Raw genomic sequence first — 20,227 nt, forward strand, 5'->3', positions numbered from 1 at the left:
AATTTCACTGCTCTTTAACACTTTATCAACCATGCCATACAAATCATTCATAGATTAACTGATAGCAGGACTCATAATACACTTAGACCGGAAGTTTTCAAAATCTGTTCTATCAAGCATCAAACTCAGCTACTTCTGCAGACTAATAGTTGCCTAAAGGCCTTCTCTGGAAGATGCTGTCCAGTACCCTAGAGAAACCAGACCAAAATCTGTAGAGAGAATCATAGTCTACTAACCAGAATTCATTCAAATACTGAAAAAGAGAGAGCTAACTGGTATTGAGAAAATAGTCTCAATTGGCCTCTTTGGTCAATCCATTCCACCCTCTGACTACTCTCAATATATACTGTATAGAGTATATATACTCTCAGTATAAAGTGTTTTATTTACATCTTATTGAAACATCTCCCATTCCAATCTGTCTGTTGCCCCTTCTAGCTATGAGGAGTCATGCTTTGTTAACCCATCACCCACCCATCCTGCCACTGAAGACATCATTAAGAACTCTCCTCTGTCTTCTCTTCTTCAGAATGAATAACCTCTTTCTACCATGCAGATCAGCCCATCATCTTGGTAGCCATCTGTTGAATTCACTCCAGTACATCCGTGTCCTTCTTCTAGCAGGGCTCCCTAAGGACATTACTCCTGATGTTGTCTTAAGTGCCAGAAAGCAGGAGAACCACATCCTTCAAGCTGCTTCCTACTCTTCATTCTTGTACACAAAGCCCAGAATGCTGCTTAAGATAATCAGAAGACTTTGAAAACACTCTCTGAAGTTTCTGAAATCAAATGCTGGAAAAGCTGTTTCACAGGAAGAAAAGACTTCCTTGTGTCTGACAGCCATGAATGCAGAGAACTGCTTTTCAGCAGCAAAACTGACATTAGCAGTGGCATACATAGCAGGACAAAGGACAACCGATTAACACCTTTTCAACAATCTTAGCCATCTCGTTTTCACAATCTTACAGCTTGATCATTACTAAAGGAAGTCACCTCTTCATCTTTCTACCATAAGTATGGATCAAAGATACTTTTAAACATCATTGAAGTTAAAAGCCTTTACTATTTCCCACATTACCTTACCTCTTCTTCTGCTGCTGCTTTTGCAATTGGAATAATTTTCTTCACAGCAAGAAATGCAATAAATTACACCAAATCACTCCTCCTACTCTTCTTACAGGTACAGAATTCTGTTTTCAGCTTACCTGAACAATCTTTACTAAACAGATTACTCTTTCAACTCATTTTTTTAAAGTACCTCATTTCTGCAGCTAACTTATTAAATATGTAATACACACAACATATAGACAGAAACTCAACACTCAAAATCAGCCACTTTGCTGACGCCTCACAGTTGCACAGTTGGAAAGAATGTTTACTGACTATACTTTCGTGCATATATCCCACATATTTGCCCTCTCCCTGTAGAAGCACAATGCTTTTTACTTGCATTCAATCTGCATTCTGTCCTGGTTTCAGCTGGAATAGAGTTAATTTTCTTCAAAGTAGCAACTAAGCAGCTATATTTTGGATTTGAGGTGAAAAACAGTATTGATAACACACTGATGTTTTAGTCGTTGCAGAACAGTGCTTACACAGACTCAAGTTCTTTTTTATTTCTCACACTGCGATGGCAGTGAAGAGGCTAAGGGACGAGCAATTGGGACAGGACGCAGACAGGACAGCTGGCCCCAATAACCACAGGGATATTCCACGCGAGTCCTGGTCAGCAGTAACAGCTAGGGTGAAAAAAAAAGGGGGGTAGTGGTGTTCGGGGTTACGGTTTATGTTTTTCTAAGTGACCCCTATGCATGACGTAACTGTGGTTTCCTGCAAATACCTAAACGTTCATCTGTCAATGCAAAGTTGCAAATGGATTCCTTATTTGCTCTCCTTGCACATGCAACTTTTGCTTCATTAGTTGTGTCGGCTTCAACCCATATGTTCTCATTTTACCTTTCCAATTCTTTTCTCCATCACATGATATGAGTGAGCATCTGCATGGGATCTAGTTGTCTGTTCTGTGTGGTTAACCCACAGCAGCATTCAGTGTCTACAGCCTCGCCAAAGGAACACTGGCTTGTGGGCAACTCCTTTATACGTGTGAACCAGACACACTTCCTCCCCCTCTATCCCAACTTCTCCTCCCAGCTAAATACATCATAGCTTTCCCTGCTAAATCCTATTTTGTTGATTTTAATCCTTCTTTTAACTGCAGCTTCTCCATTTCTTATCACTTTTGTATTTTCTTAAAATCCCAATCATTTCCAGCTGCTTTCAGAAAGCATGGTAGACAACACAGACTGCCCTCAAAATACTTTTTGACAGGTCCAGTCAGTTTGACAGAACAAAACTCCCCTCCTCAGTCAAGACATTCATTTGAAACAGAGTAATTTCACTTCAACCAAACTACAGCTGTAATACCTTGAGATATTTCTGTAGTTAAAAGGACACAAAAAAGAATCCATTAATTTATATCACATTTTTCTTGCTGGCTCATTCGAAAGCTACAGTAATACAAGTAAAAAAATATGTGAATCATCAAAAAACACCTACTGGTCCACTTTAGAATAGTTACTACCCAGAAAAAGAATGGAAATCATGCCAGTTCAACAAGATGGGGAACTACAGGCCTGTCTGATCTCAGTACTGGGGAAGGTCATGTAGCAGACTGTCTTGACTACAATCATGCTGCGTGTGAGACAACCAGGGGATCAAGCCCAGCGAGCATGGTGGGTTCTTGAAAGACAAGCCCTGCTTGATCCACTTCATCTCCTTTTATGACCAGGTGACCCTCCTTTTATGACCCTGCCCAGTAGGTGAGGGTGAGGGAAAGGCTGTGGATGTAATCTACCTAGACTTTAGTAAAGCATTTGAGTCTGTTTCCCACAGTATTCTAGAGAAGCTGGCAGCTCATGGTTTGGACAAGTGTACTCTTCACTTTAAAAAATTGGCTGGATGGCCAGACCCAGAGAGTGATGGTAAACAGAGTTAAATCCAGCTGGCAACCACTCACAAGAGGTGTTTCTCAGTGGCTGCTACTGGGGCCAGCCCTGTTTAATATCTTTATTGATGAACTGGGTGTGGGAATTCACACCCTCAGCAAGTTTGCAGATGACATCAAGAGAGGAGGAAGTGCTGATTTGCCTGAGGGTAGGAAGGTCCTACAGAGGGATCTGGACAGGCTGATTAATGGGGTGAGGCCAACTGTATGAGCTTCAGCAAGACCAAGTGCTAGGTCTTGCACGTTGGTCACAGTAACCCCATACCTCACTACAGGCCTGAGGCAGATTAGCTAGAAAGAAAACAGAAATAGTGCAGTCAGCAGGACTAGGGAGGCAATCACCCTTCTGTACTCAGCACTCGTGATACCACACCTCAAGTATAGTGTTCAGTTTCGGGCCCCTCACGACAAGAAAGACATTGAAGCAGCGAAGCATGTCCAAAGAAGGGCAATGAAGCTGGCGAAGGGTCTGGAGCACAAGTCTTAGAAGGAAGGGCTCAGGGAGCTGGGATTGTCTAGGCTGCAAAAGAGAAGGCTCAGGGGAGACCTTGTCGCTCTCTACAGTGACCAGAGAGGAGGTTGTACAAGTGAGGGTTGGCCTCTTCTCCCAGTTAACTAGTGTTAGGGCAAGAGGTAATAGCCTTAAGTTTTGCCAGGGGATGTTCAGGTTGGATATTAGGAAAAAATTATTCTCAGGAAGAGCGGTGAGGTACTGGAACAGGCTGCCCATGGAGGTGGTGGAATCGCTGCTCCTGGAGGTGCTCAAGAAAAGGATGTCACACTGACAGACACGGTCTAGAGCTGTCACAGGCATGATGATCTTAGAGGTCTTTTCCATCCTTCAGCATATAGAATCATAGTTCTTAAAAACAGCCAAAATGGATGTCCTAGCTATGTATAACTTATCTGCTTACATAGGTCACTCCAAAAGTAATGCCTCCCAATTACTTCCATGGAAATGACAACAGATACAAAGAATATAATAATACTAATTGGTAGAGCACATACCCAGCCACAAAACGCTAGTTTTCATCCTATCATCACTATTACTAATGCATTTTCACCAGCTCATAAAAATCTGCACCAAGAGTTGACCCATTCTTGCCACCACTGAAATGCACCACCCACCACCTCACTGTGCAGTTTCCATAGATGTTCAGCAAGCATTGATGAATATCAGTTGGTGTCTTTTTTCCCCCCAGTATGGAAGAATTCAACTGCACACCTTTGCTTCACCCACACTTCCATGTCAGACACCATTTTGTCAGACCGCCCCTCTGCTGCCTTCTGTTGCACAACAACATGTAATAGAAGATTGGTGGGAAGGTTCAACATCTGCTGCCATCCCTCAACATTCACTTCTGACGTCATAAACCAGCATAATAAATTAGGAGGCATTACTTTCAGAGCAGCCTTGATACCCTATAGGTATCAGAGACCATTTGGTTCAGTGATTTCCCGAAAGCATCTTTCTAAATGAAAGCAGAGGAATAAAAAAAAAAAAAGTATCACATGGAAACTCACTCAAAATAATTCCTCCAAAAATTATCAGAATCAGATGCTTAAACAATTCAACAACAACAAAAAAACAATCCAAACAATTGAATCCTGGTGACTTACAAAATACCCAATACCAAAAAGCTATCCAATCTGTCCTATCTTTGGCATTGATTTACTGCCTTGTCGTCATTAAGCATCCATGTCATCTGTTCTTTGCTTTTCTTTTTCATTAATAGGTTCATTCCTTTCTTCACCTTCCTTTTATGTGATTAACACAAATCTTCTCAAATCCACTAATTAAAACAACGCACCGTGGGTAGACTTCACCCTTTTTGTATTAACTTTCATTACACTTGCTATATTTTTTCCACATGGAGACAGCTTTCCACTGTAAATAAATTAGTATTTTCTTCTACGAACTTGTAGCACTTTGATACTCAGCAGTCCTTCCTCATTTGCAGGTCTCCAGCTGTGTTGTAAAATCTAAAGTAAATATCATTATGACTTCAGCTTCTTTTTTGTAACAAGAACCAAGTATATCGTTCTTTTTATCACATATTCAAGTTGCTTTCAGCATCTCAACCAGCTCCTTTAAGTCAAAACACAGCTAGTGCAGCTACTCATTCCCACAATAACCTCCATCACTCCCTGAGATGATTTCTATACATTTATGTGCTCTTGGGATTTGAGCTTGCTCTACTGTTCTTTTTCATATCATAAGTTCATCTCTCCAATGCTTGTGCTAATCCATCATGTCATAAAGACATTCCCATCCTGCTTGGCCACTTTTGATTTAAGGCAACTGAGGAAAAAAAAACTCTGATTGCAGTCAAGGAGTTACCTACATAAAAGGGAAATAAATGAAAGATACACAGGCAATCTTAAATTGATCACTTATTTTTGAGAGGATTTTATGTTTAAGCATTTTTAATGCAACTTCCAATTAAACAAAACTAAGAAGGATCATACTGATAAAACATTCACTATCTAGAGAAAAAGGGAATAAAAGAGCTGGAAGATCAGAAACCCAAGAGTAGATAGCATCAGTCTTTTAGTTAAAGGAATAACCAGCTGCAAAAGGCAAAGAACAACAGCACACCCAGCAGTCCACACGAGTATTTTCACACAGGTGGAAGCCTTTGAAACCAAGATTAATTAATCCACCTACCTCAACAGGAAAGAGCAATTCAAGGATGAAAACAAAGAACATAGCTTAACATTGAGCCAAACATCAATTCCAAAACGAAGTTTATTCAAGTAATTAAAGTTGCCTTACACAGCAATGGCTTGTATTCTACTGCTAATTCTGTCAAATAGGATTTGTGCAACCCTTTCTGTTATCCTCCACAGATTTTCTCATGTGTCAAACTCGTAAGACTTCTCAAAGCATATGGAGCCAAGAATAAAATTAACCGTGTGCAATAGAATTCCTGCCAGCTTCTGAGACAGCTGACAACAAACTTTATCGTTTCAATCCAGAAAGATGGCAGCCACTGTCTGTCACAGTTCAGGTTTAAATTTACTCTCCAAAGCCAACAGCTTCTAGCACCCTTTGCTAGGCAAAAATATACATTCTTCTTTCTCCAACATGGCACACGTCTTCCTTTGCCAACTCTAGAACCAGTGCAGTAGCATCTCAAACACCACAGCTACATTTCTCACTTGCGTTGATTCCTGAAGAATCACATAAAGAAGCAGAGGCAAGGCAGAACCATCTAGAAAGATAAGCATGGAAATAGCTGGGGACAGAGTGGCAGCTTAAGATAGGAAGAGATTGAGAAGTTGGCAATGTCAGGGTTTCAGAATCCAGCTCCTAGAATCAGAGAGTTTGATTACTATGCACCATTAAGCCAGATGTTATATATCACAATATCAGGTGTCTATTTCCAGTTCTAAGCCCATTATTACAACTCTTACAACAGTTCCACCCCTCCTTCGCAAAACTGGACCCTAGAGAGAGTTACAAGTCCAACAAAGCTATAAGAAAAAAAACAAAAGCGTAAGAAAGTAAGGTACCCCTGGCGATAAGGGTTACAACCAACTATTAATACACACGCTGTTGAGAGCTATTAAGGCAGCCAATTAATGCTGTTTCAATTAAGGTACTGGACGTCATAAATGGAGAGGGCAAAACATACATACACTGTTATATTAGCAGTAAAATATTAATGCCATAACGCAACCAAATTCAATAGTGTGTCCATACTCCTGACTTATCTCCTCACACCTGAATATATTTCACAAAGGTAAAGGATACAGAATAAATAAAACTGAAGAAAGCTCACTGCATACCTTCACATTTCTGCAATCCTTGAATATTCTACATTCTGGTATTTCAAGAAATGTCACCTAAGATGTGCAATTCTTTAAATGGGTAAACTGAAAACTAAATAATGAGCTTAGTCAAATACTCTGTGAGGAATCCTTCACATTTACTTGAAAGTTTTGGAAGAGAGAAAAACCGAGCTGACTGATCCAAGAGGAGTTTCAGTAGAAGACAGGACTTAGTAAGGGCAGCTAGAACAATTGTCTTCAGCAGGAGAACAGAAAACTTAAATGGAAAACAAGCATACAGCTTCCTTTCATTTCTGCTGGAGGAAGTGTTCCACTGTCACACCTTCTTTTTCTCAAACATAAGCTGGGATGGGCAACTAAGCTGGAATGTGGCAGCCTTTTCACCCCGAGCAGTAGAGAACTCAGTAGCCATAGTCAGTTAAGTGCTATCATAAGGACACGGGAAAACTAAACTGAGAAATCTAACAGCAACTTCGAAATATTATGCACTAGAAAAGACAGGTATCTCAAAAATCTGCAAGTCATTTTTGTTAGGAATCTATTTCTCAGCATTAGAAATCCCCTTACTTTATTGGGATGATACATGAAAGGAGTAGCTCTCCATGGCCACACAGTCCTATACTGTAAATGCAAATCTACTTTTGAGACCTGCAAGGAAGAAAAGCTAACTCTTAAATAGAAGTTAAAGATTAATCCCCTAAGTGCTCCAGTCTTCTGCTTTATGTTACAGTCAACTGCATCCCAAGGGGACCCAACAATATCTCTCCAGTAACCGCAAACTATTATCTTGCACAGCCAAAGACTTAAAACTGTCGGCACAAAAGCATCCTGTAAGGAAGTCTTGGCAAAAAAACAAACAACTTACATTTTGCTTTACAGGCTTTCACCTCCTCCCTCATTCAAGTTACAAAATATTTCATGAAAACATCCTTTTTGAATAGAAGTTTTAACATGCAAGAGATGTGCTCCTGCCTTGAATGAAGGCAAATGGTAACCACGTACCAGAATAGCTGTCACTAGGCTGTAACAACTCTGTTGTGACAACACCACCATGCTGTTTCATAAGCAGAGCTGTTACAAGTCTGCTGGCACAACACACTAGCTGGAAACAACAAGAGCAGCAACAACCCTACTTTCAGTATTTTGGTACTTCCATTCACATATCTCTTACTGAAAAGCATCTTTGATCTCGAGGGATGTGAAATTCAAAGCACTGGAAAAATAGCTCTGCTTGTGAAACAAAACTTCTATAGGAAGAAAAAAACAAAACAAAACAAAACAACAGCAGAAACAAAAAAAAACCCCACATCATTAACAGCATTATTGCTGCAACTGCTTCCAGGTTACTCTAGTTAGACATCCAGATTTAAATACTGAAAGCTCTCATGCAGAAGAGAAACAAATAAAGATTAAAGACAGACGCAGATTATATATATATATATATATATATTTTTTTTACTAAAGAAAAAGAATAATCAAGCAATCAATAGAAAAGATGTGAGAGAGTTACTATAATCTAGAAATCCTGTTTCCTAACAACTGGATCATTCAAGAAAGCCCCAGCAGAGTATATATTCCATTATTCAGGTGAAATCATTTGGCCCAGACTCCCAAACCCACAAGCCACCCAGACACTTCACTATCACAACCCTGGGAGAATTCTTTCTAATCAAAGTTCTTATGGTAAGTTTTAATCAAGGCCCAGAGGAGGAAGGAAGAAAGATAAATTGTCTGATGTGCCCAATTAGAGCTGCAGCTTCTGCAAAACTGCAAAGCTGCTTCACAAAGTAATACATCCATAACAAAATAAAGCAGGATTTGATTTTTAAGAATTGTTTTTCAGTTTGATCTATTTTTGGCCGAATATCAGGTTTTCAATCTGTACTCAGATGCAGAAGCAGATTAGTCCCCTCCTTATTTCTAATAAAACATGTTAACATCTGGCAGCCCAGCTCCATGTTACTCTCCCAGACCAATCCATAGTTCAAGTCCCGAACACCAGGCATTTTGTGCGTTGCTCTCTTCTTAAGGGAACCTAAAGGCAGAGCATGAAGAAGTTTCCACCCATAACATTTGGTTGTTCGGAACCTTTTAAGATTCCACTAGGACTGGGGAGGGATGGGCGAGTGGTGGTGCTGACCTCTCAGCTCAGTAAACAGAATATTATCTTCACATGCTCTACCCCAAGATATTCTACAACAAAACAAGAAATACTGCATGCTGTGGATTTCTCAATATTTGACCAGGAGGTCAGAGCAACAATTTATTCCTCTTCTAAAAGGAATAAATAGTATGATTGACTTAGTGGCTAAGAGACGAGATCAACCTTAAATGAAAACTACAAAACAACTACATAGAAACCAATAACCACACACAAAGCCACACTTCACAACACAGCCCAAAATGATCTTTGCTGGATCCCATTTTTGACACGAAACCTTTCATTTTAAAGCAAATTAAATGAAATCCATTAATGAAGAATAAAACTGACAGCTAATAATCTGCTTTGTGGATTGATTCTTCAAACACAACAATGCCCAGGAAAGCCCCACATGGCACTAACAAGTAATTCAGCCTTTGAAGGACATCATTTAGGCTGCTTCAGTTAAAGCAGTGCATATACAATAGCATGGGTTGGCATAATGAGGACAACCATATGTCTACCAGGGAATTTCTTATAAAGTATAATCAAGATATAAAGCTGGATTCTAACAAAAAGAAAAAAAACCTTTTGGAAAAAAAGAAGTTGGAAGCAGCAAACTATAACAAGATTTAAATACTCATCTAATTCATATCATTAAAATAGGACAGGGAGAAAATTCAGGAAGTCTCAATCCATTCAGCTCCTTCTCTTTATTGGCTGCTATTTCCAATCAAGAAGAAATACACCAATCTATACAAGTAGCATAGAGTTCCACAAAGAGTTTTATTCCATTATTTTAGAGACAATACTTGCTATACTCCGGTAAACTTAACATGCATTAACAAGTATACAGGATCTTTTTCATGAGGCTAATGAAGCAGTACTTTTAATTTTAAAAGCTGAATAAACATATGACAACTTTGGTTTTGTTATCCAAGAGTAAAAGCTCTTATTAACACTGTGTACAAAAGGCCAAATAGCATTCTCAGTCACATCAACAATCACCACCAAAAATAAGTCTCAGTAAATCATGTTCTGCCACCATTGCCTTCTGTCCTTTCTCACTGAACGGTGGCATTCCATCCCCTTCTTTTTGTCCCCTAGATTAATACTCTGCTTTAATTCTAATGAGAAAGGTGACCTCAGATGGAGGGGAGGTGGGTGATCAAAGGAGGAAACAACCCGCAAGACTTTGGAATACCTTTTGAAAGCCCTTCATTATTACAAGCAGGCAGAAGGCAGGTTACTTGACCTACGTTCTACTGCAAAAGGTTGTTTATTGTCTCTATAAGAGACAAAAACACATTTCAAAATTATTTTGTTTCAGTTTGCTTTTAACTTATAACAGTGCCTCTTCTGCCCATACAAAGGGCAAAACACAACCCAAAGTGCACAGCTGTCAGCCCTTTGCTACTTCACAAAGATGCAGAAATCGTTTTGGGGGTGAAAGACCTTCATCCTCACCACCACCAACCTCACCAAGAACTTCAGCTTGCAAACTACTTGAAAGCTCTTCTTCTGAATGTGAAACAAGGCCACACAACAGATACGATCATTATAGCAAATCTATCTGTGCACATCTATAACAATGGGCAAGCTCCATGGAAGTTGTGCCTTGCCTCCTTCATATTAGATGGGGTAATTTAACCACTTAACCTCCTGCAGTATCATCAGTACAGCCCATTCCTTCATAGTGAAGAGTGTTTAGCCTGGAATTCTTTGCTTGATGGAATTTGTCCAAACAAATGAAGTGCTTGATCGCCTACCTTTTGTGCATTATTTCAGCTCAACTAAGCTGCTTTAGCTTATTATTTACAAACCCAGAGCTTTTCAAGGGCACAGCTTAACAAGACAACATTCTCTGGCTTTTGCGAATCTACTGTCTTCTCTTTTCTCCTTCTCAAGCCGAAGAGCAGGAATAGAGCATTATCAGAGCAAGCAAAAGATGTCAACAATCAACTGGGAAAAAAGTTCTTCACAGTAAATGTCTGCCTGCTCTTATTTTACTAGTTTAAATAATATACACATTGATGCGACATGGATGTTCAAAAGAGCAGGTTGCAAGCTTTCACAGTTCTCCATGCTCCAGCCATACCATTGGCCTATCTGGGAGACAAATCCCCTGCTAGCCAGGTATAGTAGTTTCTAGTAAACTAAGGTCTCCCACTGCTTTCTGTTTATAAAGGGAAATGTTCTATTCTAACCCACAAATTCTGCAGCTGCGGCACAGCTAAGTATTTCCCAAATCATTTTATACAGGTGTAGATACAAAACCAAGCATGTGAGACTCCCCAGGGCTAAAAGAATTTATTTTTACTGAACTAATAGCTGTGAATCTTCAATGAACTTTTAACCCATTTCAAGTAGTTAATTAAAAAAAAAACAGATTAAACAAACTCATTTTGGTAAAAACAAATACAAATTTTACATTTATCTCACTCTATTCTGGCCGTAAGCCAAAACTAATATGCTCCATCGCAGTACAGACTGATAACTGAAGGTTACACGAAGGACTGGCAACCACTTAGTGGACAGGAGAAATGCTTTATACTCTCTGCTCATTCTGGTCTCAAGTATGGTATCCACATCTTCTAGTTTTAATATTTTATTACTGTTATTTAAACCTTCAACAGTATTTCACCAACAGGCACTACTAACTATTTCATAGTTACTACCAGTAATCCCACTGTGTTTACATCTCAGAACTACTTATACAGCTATAGCAGCTACCTACTTTATTGTAATTTTTGAGATATTTAAATTTAAAATAACAGAAATAACATTCTGTGCTATGACCTCCAACAGCACTGAACACACACAACAGCACTGAAGTTCCACTCAAAGTTCTAATTACTGAAGTACTTATTCTTTTCTTGCCCCCTTCCCTTCTCTCCTCTCCTTCCTACCCCTCTACCCCCCCCCCCCCCCTTTTTTTTTAATTGAAGTTTTATTGAATACAGTTTAGATTTTTTTTGTTCTGGACAAAGCCGTCAAATAGATAAAAAACACAATTATTTCCAAATTATTAAATAAAGCCGCTATCAATACCAAAGAACAATTGAGCAATAAGCAATTTTTCTGAGATCAGCTGGAAACAGAAACTTCCACTGAGACTACAGGAGCCGTAATGAACAGAAACAATGAACTTAAAACGAATGTGCGCATATTCCGAACATTATATTTTCTTACATTTGGAAAAGAAGAAGCCTATGGCTTTTACAGTAGCACTTCTGATTCTGATGCGTGCATGTATTTTGATGGTGGCCTCACAGCAGGCAGTTTTCAAGGGCAAAAAAAACAAAGTCCTGATAACACAAATGCCTGCTAAGGCCAACAATCTACAATCTTTAGTAAAGTTGCTTGTGTCATTAATTACATTAGGTTTGAATTTAATCAGTTTTAAATACCTACAGGCACAAGCCTCATGTGCTTAACATAATGAAAAGACCAGAGGTGATAAAATACACAGCTAAAGCAGTTCCCATAGATGTGTTCGTGAAAGCCATTTAAATGCATCCTGCCACAACTCAAAGCTTCAAGGAACTCAGCATTAAGAATGAAGAGAAGTAAAACAGGAGTAGTTAAGACCTCAGCATTCCAGATATAGCGATCTTCCAAGTTTCGCATGCAAACAGTTGATACTTGTGGGCTTAGGAAAAGGCACTGACTACGCAATACTTAGCACAGAAATTATACATTTTACATCATCCCTAGCTTTAAGACTGAAGATGCAATGCCAAATTTCCTTAAGCAAGTTCATTCCATTCACTTGCTCTACAGCAGTCACAATTTTTCAGTTTGTTTTTTTCTTTTTCCAGGATGAAATTGCACAAGCTCGGACTTTTATGAGAAATTCTTGGAAAAAAACAACACCATTTGCCTAACCAAGGTTTAAAATCAATCCAACAGCAAATTAGCCAACACTTTGGACGACAGAGTGGTTATAAAGCAAGACACTAGATCTCAACAACACCGACTTCTATTCTTCTAGCAGAAGCCTTACAGTAACCTACCACAACAGGTGTCCAGCATAAACAAATCATAAACTTAAATATGCACACAATGACTCAGCCTCACAAGTTTTATGAGTTGCAACTCATCAACTGAACCACAGTAGCTACTCACGTTGAGTAGGAACTTCATTGACCATGGCAAAAAGCAGTGATTTGATACAATTTCAAAGCTTTCCTTCTAGGATGACTATGTTGCTTTAAGCTAATCACAGAAATTTTGGTGAATACCTAAAAAACAAGGTCTAATTGACCAAGGGCATTATACCGTTGTACAAAACTATGGCAGCTTAAATAAAGACTGAAACATCTTCTAATTACCAATGGACCACCCTTATCAGAAGCACCAATGATACTGCCGTAACAGTATGGTGACAGACTTGTATATCAAGTGTTACACCAATTAATTCTGTAATGCTGAATGGAAAAATCACTTAGAATTACGTGCAACAGCTTCCTCTGTTTGTAAAATGTTCTTCATTAGTAGAATACAGAGCCTTCAAATCTTGTTCACCAACGTAAGTGTCCAAATTGGGAAACTTATGTCTTTATAATACACAGGTTTAGGTTTTCCACTTGCTCAAAACAACAGTTCCTAAGGAATTTCTTTTCCATTTTTCTAGATTTTTAATATAGTGTAAGTGAATGCCTGAAATTCAGGAAAAAAGTCATTATTTCAGAATGTTATACAATTAGTAGGATGTAAACAAACAAAAAGAACCCTGTTAATTTGTCCCATCAAGAGACAAGAGAACAAAATTCAAAGTATAATCTTACAGCAACTATATCTAAAACAGAAGCAATTACAACGTCAGACCTACTATAGACATGTTTACAGGAAGAGAGTACAACCTTCACACAACAGATCTGTGAGACAATATTTGTCGTTCCTGTATCCTAAACAACCTCACTTTTTGTAATCACTATTTCCCCTTTTAAAAAGGGATCAACAGGAACAAGGGTGAGGCAAGCCGCAGAAGGTCATTTTATAGGCCAAACACAGCAGCACAGCCCAGGCTTACAGAGGCCCATAGAGTGCCTCCCTCCTTCGCGTTTCAGAACTGTCACTTCCCTATGTTGTTTTTCCTCTCCACATCGCTTTATAAAAGGTTCTGCTTCATGGATGACTGCTTCAGTTCTGCACTTGAGCTTGTGAAGTTCAACCATAAAAAAAAAAAGCATTACAAAAACGCATCTGCCAGATTAAGCTGATAAATCAAAGACGCATCAGACTATCTGTCTAAAGTACTGCTAAATCAAGAACATTCTGTACAGTATGTTCAAGTGCGTTCGAGTTCTTGATCCCATTTTATTTCAATAACTCAGAAAGACACACAGTTATTTTTACAGCACTAAACATCACCAGTAGAATTTTTACCCCATAAGGTTCACTGTTCTGACATTTTAACTCTCACTAATACTAAAGCTGGGCTATCAGGACAGTTAATCTGATTATTTCTACACTCCAGGGTTGTCCAATTAGGAACTACAAAAAAAAATACCAGAATGAAAACAAGAAAAGAAGCAGCAATAGAAGAAAGAAAACAGAAGTACTCAACCATCTACATTTAAAAACAACATGGAAAAAAAATAAGGCAAAGCAGAGCAGTTACAGGTGAGGTAAGAAAAGACAGAGATTATAGCCACCAAACCCAGCGCTCCTTTGTTCTAGGCACATCACAATAAAACCCCATCCACTCCCAACAACACACAGTGAAAGCGATCCATTCTTGCAGAGCAATTTCTGCAGCTACTATTTAAGACTCACTCCTTCGGAGCAGGTATGAATAAATAATTCAGCTGGAAAGACCTGTCAAGCAGCAGGGTGTTTCACGCCACCGTACCTCCAGCAGCCCCATCCATCCAGCCAAGCCAAACGAGACGCTAGCTGTCCGCAGGACTGAAGCTGCATCACGATCTCGTTTTATACAGAGAGGGGACTACAGGGCCACGCGGGTTCGAGCCCGCCTGTCGCAGCCCCCCCGTCGGCGACAATTACAGCCCCAAACAGACCGGAGCACCTACCCACGTCCTTGCCACCGACCTAAAGGGGTCTCGATGGGATGCTCCTGGTCCCCTCCGCCCCAAGCAAACCCCCCGGCTCCCCCAAACCCCACCAAGGAACAGGGACAGTGCCGGGGCCTCCCCTCCATCCCCTCACCTCACCGCCGAGGACTTTCCGGGTCGGGGCCATCCCCGCTGGGCCTCCCTTCCCGACGCAGCTCGCCCCCTGAGCTCTGCTCCCCGCACCTTCCCCAGAGGGCCGCTGCCCTCCCGCCTCCCCTCTCCACAGAGGGGACCCGGCCTCGCCCCTCCGCTCGCCCCAGCCCTGCCGGACTCCTCTTGCTCCTAGAACGATCCCGTCGGAACCACCGCTCTCCTCAACCACCCAGACCACTCCCCCAGAGCGCTCCCGCCGTTCGAGGAACGACTCGCCCCGGCTCCCGACCCCACAGCCGGCCTCGCCGCAGGCTGCTCACCTGCATGGACGCCATGATGGATCCTCCCCCTCCCACCGCGCCGCCAGCCCGCACCCTCACAGACGCAGCGCCGCGCGCCCGTCTGCCTCCCCGCCCTCGGCGGTCACGTGACCGCAGAGGCCGCGCATGCGCCGGGAGGAGGCGGTGCGGGCGGGCGCCAAGGCTGGCGAGGCGGGCGGGCGCCAAGGCTGGCGAGGCGGGCGGGCGGGTTTTGTCCTTGGTCTTGCTGCCCTCACCGCGTGGGAGGGGTGGAGAGCCGGCGCGGGCCGCTGGCGGCTTCCTCCCGTCCCGGTTGCAGCCGGTCGACTCGGCGGGTGCGCCGCCTGCGGAGGGACTGCCCAGCTGGGTCCCGTCAGGCGGCCGCGCGTGCGGGGGCCGTTGGGAAACGCCGGCTGAGCGGAGGAGCGGCGACGCGCGGCTGCGGGCAGCGCTTCCGCCTGAGGGGGTTGGCGCCCAACAGCCGGCGGGGATCGAGCGAACGCCGGGCGCCGCTCCGCTTGTGCCGTGCTGTGCTGTGCTGCTGACGTTGTTTCTAACGAAGGAAGAAGCTGCTCTTTACCTCCCATGCAGCACTACCGCCTTTCCGTTGTTGTTTTTCTTTTTTCTTTCTTTCCCTGACGTTGTAGGGACAGACGTGCCCGAACTAGCAAGGGCGTATTTCAGGTGGGAGCGTTTCTGGCTTGCTTTCGTTTCCTGCAGTGAACTGTTGTGCCTTTCGCACCGGCTGTCTTTGCGGTGGCTGTGTAGGTGAAAACAAACGAGCACCGCAGTCAGCCTGCACGCAGCCCATGAAGCAGGCGCCCTGTGGAAACGCCTTCTGTATAGCCATTACTCCTGCCTGAGTGTTTCACACCTACCTGGTTCTCGAGGTAATAGTGCTTCTTTCGAAGACAACCCCGTGGAATTCCTAATGTAAACATATACATAAACGCAAAGACTTAGTAGAGATGCTGGCTTTATAGCTACAGCTTATGTCTCCCTGCTGGCTTCGCTGTGTGTTCCAGGGACTTTCTGAGTCCCCTCATGCCTGTACTTTATGGTGACGCAAAGAACCCTCTTGGGTCACCCTTCCACCACAGGCAGCACCTGATTTTCCTTTTGGAGGTGGCCTAATGGGTGCAGATCCAACGAAATGGCTGAACAATTGTTCTCTGTTTATATTTGCCTCTGAAATCTGCCGCCTTAAGGTTAGGACTAAAGATGGGTCTGAGACATCTGAGAGCCTGCTTACTGTCTGTAATCACGTTATTTGATGTGGTGCAAGGTATTGCTTCCACCTTTAAGTGTTACCTTCCAGTATGCTTTTATCTATTCTCAACTTTGAGAACGGCTGTCTGGAGAAAAACAGAAGCTCAGCACAATGTGGCATCAGATTCCAAATTGTTTCAGTGTCAGCAGTGTTACCGTTGGTAAAGCAAGCATACAACTCCAGTGTCCTGCATAAAAGGACCAACAGAAGGCAGGAGAAATATCATTGCTCTATGAGGAGGAATGAGCCTATGGGCTTTGGAGGAATTTGCTGAAGACAGAAACGAATATATGTCCATTTGAGTAGGAAATGAAACCACCCCAATGGAAGTAAGGATGGAAGAACTATTGCAAGGTCATCTGAATCCTATACGTTTTGCCCTCTAGATCCAACCTCCATTCTCAGTCATACATGATAGACCCCTGAAAACCTGCAAGCTGACGTTGCTCTACTGCCTGCATTTAAGTGACATTGAAGTGTCAAAAGCTGCAGCATCGTGTTTCTTAGAAGTTACTGCTAACATATGATACGATCTCTTAGTATGTTTTAGATCGCAGACGATTTATTGCATTCAGTAGACACAGAAGGGTTTTTTTTTTTTCCCCACAGTTCTTCATAACTGTCTTGGGCAGTTACAATACTAAGCAGAATATTGCTGTTGCTCTAACTGTTTCACTAGATGTTGTTATTTTTGCATGATTCAAGCATATGTTTATCCTAAAATACATTTCTTTATGCCATATGCCACAAAGACAACAAGAACATCAAGTTTAAGCAATGGACATGTGTTCAGCTATAAACATGGACATATTGACAATTCTTGTTGATGTAATCACAGGGAGACAAAACTGATTTGAATCCATTATATTTAGTTTCTTAACCTTGTTCTAGAAAACACTGATCAAGGTCAGAAGTTATGAAGAGGCATAGAAGTGTATGTAACAACTGTAATCAATAGAAATATGTCTTCAGCTCTGTAATAAAGATAGATACTCTCTGGGCAAGAAGTGGCTTTAGCAAAAATTCAGACCTTTTAACCATCCTTAAGCTCAAGAAGTTTTTTGTTTTTGTTTTTAAATCACCAAAGCTTTTCAATGTTAAAAATAAAGACACCTACTATATTTTAGGCTAAAATATCATTTACTGAAGTTATTTTATCTAGCAGCAAATCCCATTCCTTAGGATAACAGACATGAGAAACAAGGTTCAGGATCTGCCCTTCACAGAAATTATAAAGCAGAGATGGGCTATTTCCCACCCTATCTTAACCAGATGTTTAAGAAACTGAACACTTATTCTGCAGCTGAAACCTGTGACCAGAAGAATCCAAACACCATCCACAAATGAACTTCTAGTTTGCTTTTACACAGAAGGTCTGTTTTACACTACACATCTTTGGTTTTTTCCACGTGTCATGCGATTGACTGATATATTTGTGCAATTTCTTTACCTCCTCATTATCACTGCAATAGGGGCAGCTGGAGAATTATCCCGTCCCAATACCTCAATAACCTGAATTGGATGCAGTGTTATTAATAAGTACAGTACATAATGCTATGGGGATTTGAGTACAACAAGAAAAAAAATATTATTAGCAGACTTTCAGAAAGAGTATAATGAATACGACTATTTTCTTCCTTACAGTTTTATCCCTGACTTTGTGATAGCTCATAGTATTCTTTGTTCAGAGTTACTCAGTAATCTAAACAATGAAAAGCCCCAAATCCCAGTGTGGGTAGATTTCACAAGGAGTTTGTTACAGTGTAATTTGCTGTTCATTTTGGTGTTGACCCTTACCTATACAAAAAATGAGAGAAGACACTCGTGCAGTTAACCCTTAATCTGTTGCAGCTGTAGAGATAGGCAATGCAGGAACTGAAAGATTTGTGGTTGGTTGTGTGAAAGAGAGCTTTAGCATTAGGGCTAGTGCGGCCTCATCCTGCATCAGCCAACTTCAGTTTTTGCCAGAAGCTTCCTATATTGTGGTCCTAGATCACAAACACAAAAAACTGTAGAGGTAAGAGGAGTTTGATGTGATATCTTCATTATTTTGGGATGTATCTTGCTCTGGTCTGACCAAATGCATGACGATGACTCACACAACTAATATATGTAGTGCAAATCACGAAAACTGTAACTGTACCTCCTACTAAAAATGTATCTGAAAATATTCATGAACTGGATTTAAAAATCCACTTTTCTATGTAGTTTGCAATACCTTGTGTTTACAGGCAAAAAAATGCAATCGATATTCAGTCTGCATTTCTCAGATAATTTTCTGATCTAACCAGTTGTACAAAGGTTAGCTATTTTTTATTGATCAGAGTTCTTTACATTCCATTCCCTCCATTATCGTTACCAATATTTATTCCTCTGTTTTCCCCTTTTCCCCTATATCGTTCTTCCTCCACTATAATAACATGTACTTGGTTTCTTTTGTCTGAGTGCACTGTACGTTTTAGCCTTCCGCCTTATCTCTCTCTCCCACAGAAGTCAGCTGCACATTGACATCAACCTCCCTTTGTGGCTCCAGCGACATAGCAACCATAATCTGCAGTGCCAGGAGACTATGTCTCAGGAGCACAGAGGACTACATACCTCGGAGGAATTGTGCCAACTTCTTCCACTGCCAAGCTCATGGGCACTGAGCTTAAAACGTCTGTGGAACAGAGATCTTATGATAAACACAAGCTTGACGCACCTGTCTGTGTCATACTAGCAAAAGGCATAGAATCAAACCAAGACAAAAAGTATATCAAGAATACAAATGAACTGCATACATAGCTAAAAATGAAAGATATGCTATATTTTCAAGATGTCTTTTACCTTCTGAAATTTTATTGCTGTTTTATTCCTTACTTATTTTCATCGATTGCTTCTTCCGATTTTATCTTACTTAGCTGAGAATACTAAGGGGTACATTTACCACTTCTGTCTCAGGTCTTTCAAAGGAGCAAATGCAGGCTAAGAGAAAGTTTTTACCTTATTCCCAACTTGCTGCAAGTGCAGCATCTTCAGAAGAGGGTGAGCCTGTTCTAAGATATCATATGTTTCCATTTCTCTTACTATGTAGGATTTAGCCATTTTGCAGCTACTGGACTATCTGTACCTTTCAGCTTAACCACAGGAAGACTGTGGTTTAACCCTGACAGGCAGCTAAGTGCTGCGCAGCTACTCACTCACTTCCCCTCAATGGGATGTGGAAGAGAATCAGAAAGGTGAGAAGTCATGGATTCAAGTAAAGACAGTTTAATAGGTAAAGCAAAAGCTGCGTGCACAGTGCAAAGCCAAATCAGGAATTCATTCCTAATTCCCACTGTCGTGCAGATGTTCAGCCACTTCCAGGAGAGCAGGGCTTCATCACACGTAATCATTTCCCATCAGATCAGAAAAAGAATCTGTCCTATTCTGTGAGCACAAAGTTGTTGTAATCACTGCAAGGGAAGAAGGACACAAGGCCAGGGAAAGGAGGGGGACTGTCTGTTTCAGCAGTATGCTGCAATTAACACTTTGAATTAATTGTCAAACCATGCTTTTGGCACCAGA

At 41.2% G+C, this 20,227-nt stretch overlaps 1 protein-coding gene and 1 long non-coding RNA gene across 5 annotated transcripts in view; one reads left to right on the forward strand and one right to left on the reverse strand.

Moving 5' to 3' along the window:
• Positions 1-15,474, reverse strand: part of UBE2W (ubiquitin conjugating enzyme E2 W (putative)) — a 34,233-nt gene extending 18,759 nt beyond the window's left edge. For 2 of the 4 annotated variants that reach the window (XR_001465440.4, NM_001199481.2), the window contains exon 1: positions 15,433-15,474. Coding sequence is in view for 2 of the 4 variants with exons in the window: in NM_001199481.2 (NP_001186410.1) it covers positions 15,433-15,447 (15 nt within the window). In the remaining 2 variants the exon portion in view is untranslated. Of the gene's footprint in view, positions 1-15,113 lie in introns of all 4 variants that reach the window. The other 2 variants (XR_001465439.4, XM_015282784.4) reach the window with 1 other exon arrangement.
• A 262-nt stretch (positions 15,475-15,736) lies between these two features.
• LOC121110105 lies at positions 15,737-19,486 on the forward strand. The gene is made up of 2 exons (XR_005858033.2): positions 15,737-16,301; positions 19,172-19,486. It is a non-coding gene; the product is annotated as an uncharacterized LOC121110105 (long non-coding RNA).
• The last annotated feature ends 741 nt before the right edge of the window (positions 19,487-20,227 follow it).

This window comes from Gallus gallus, chromosome 2 (assembly GCF_016699485.2).
Source record: "Gallus gallus isolate bGalGal1 chromosome 2, bGalGal1.mat.broiler.GRCg7b, whole genome shotgun sequence".
NCBI lineage: Eukaryota > Metazoa > Chordata > Aves > Galliformes > Phasianidae > Gallus > Gallus gallus.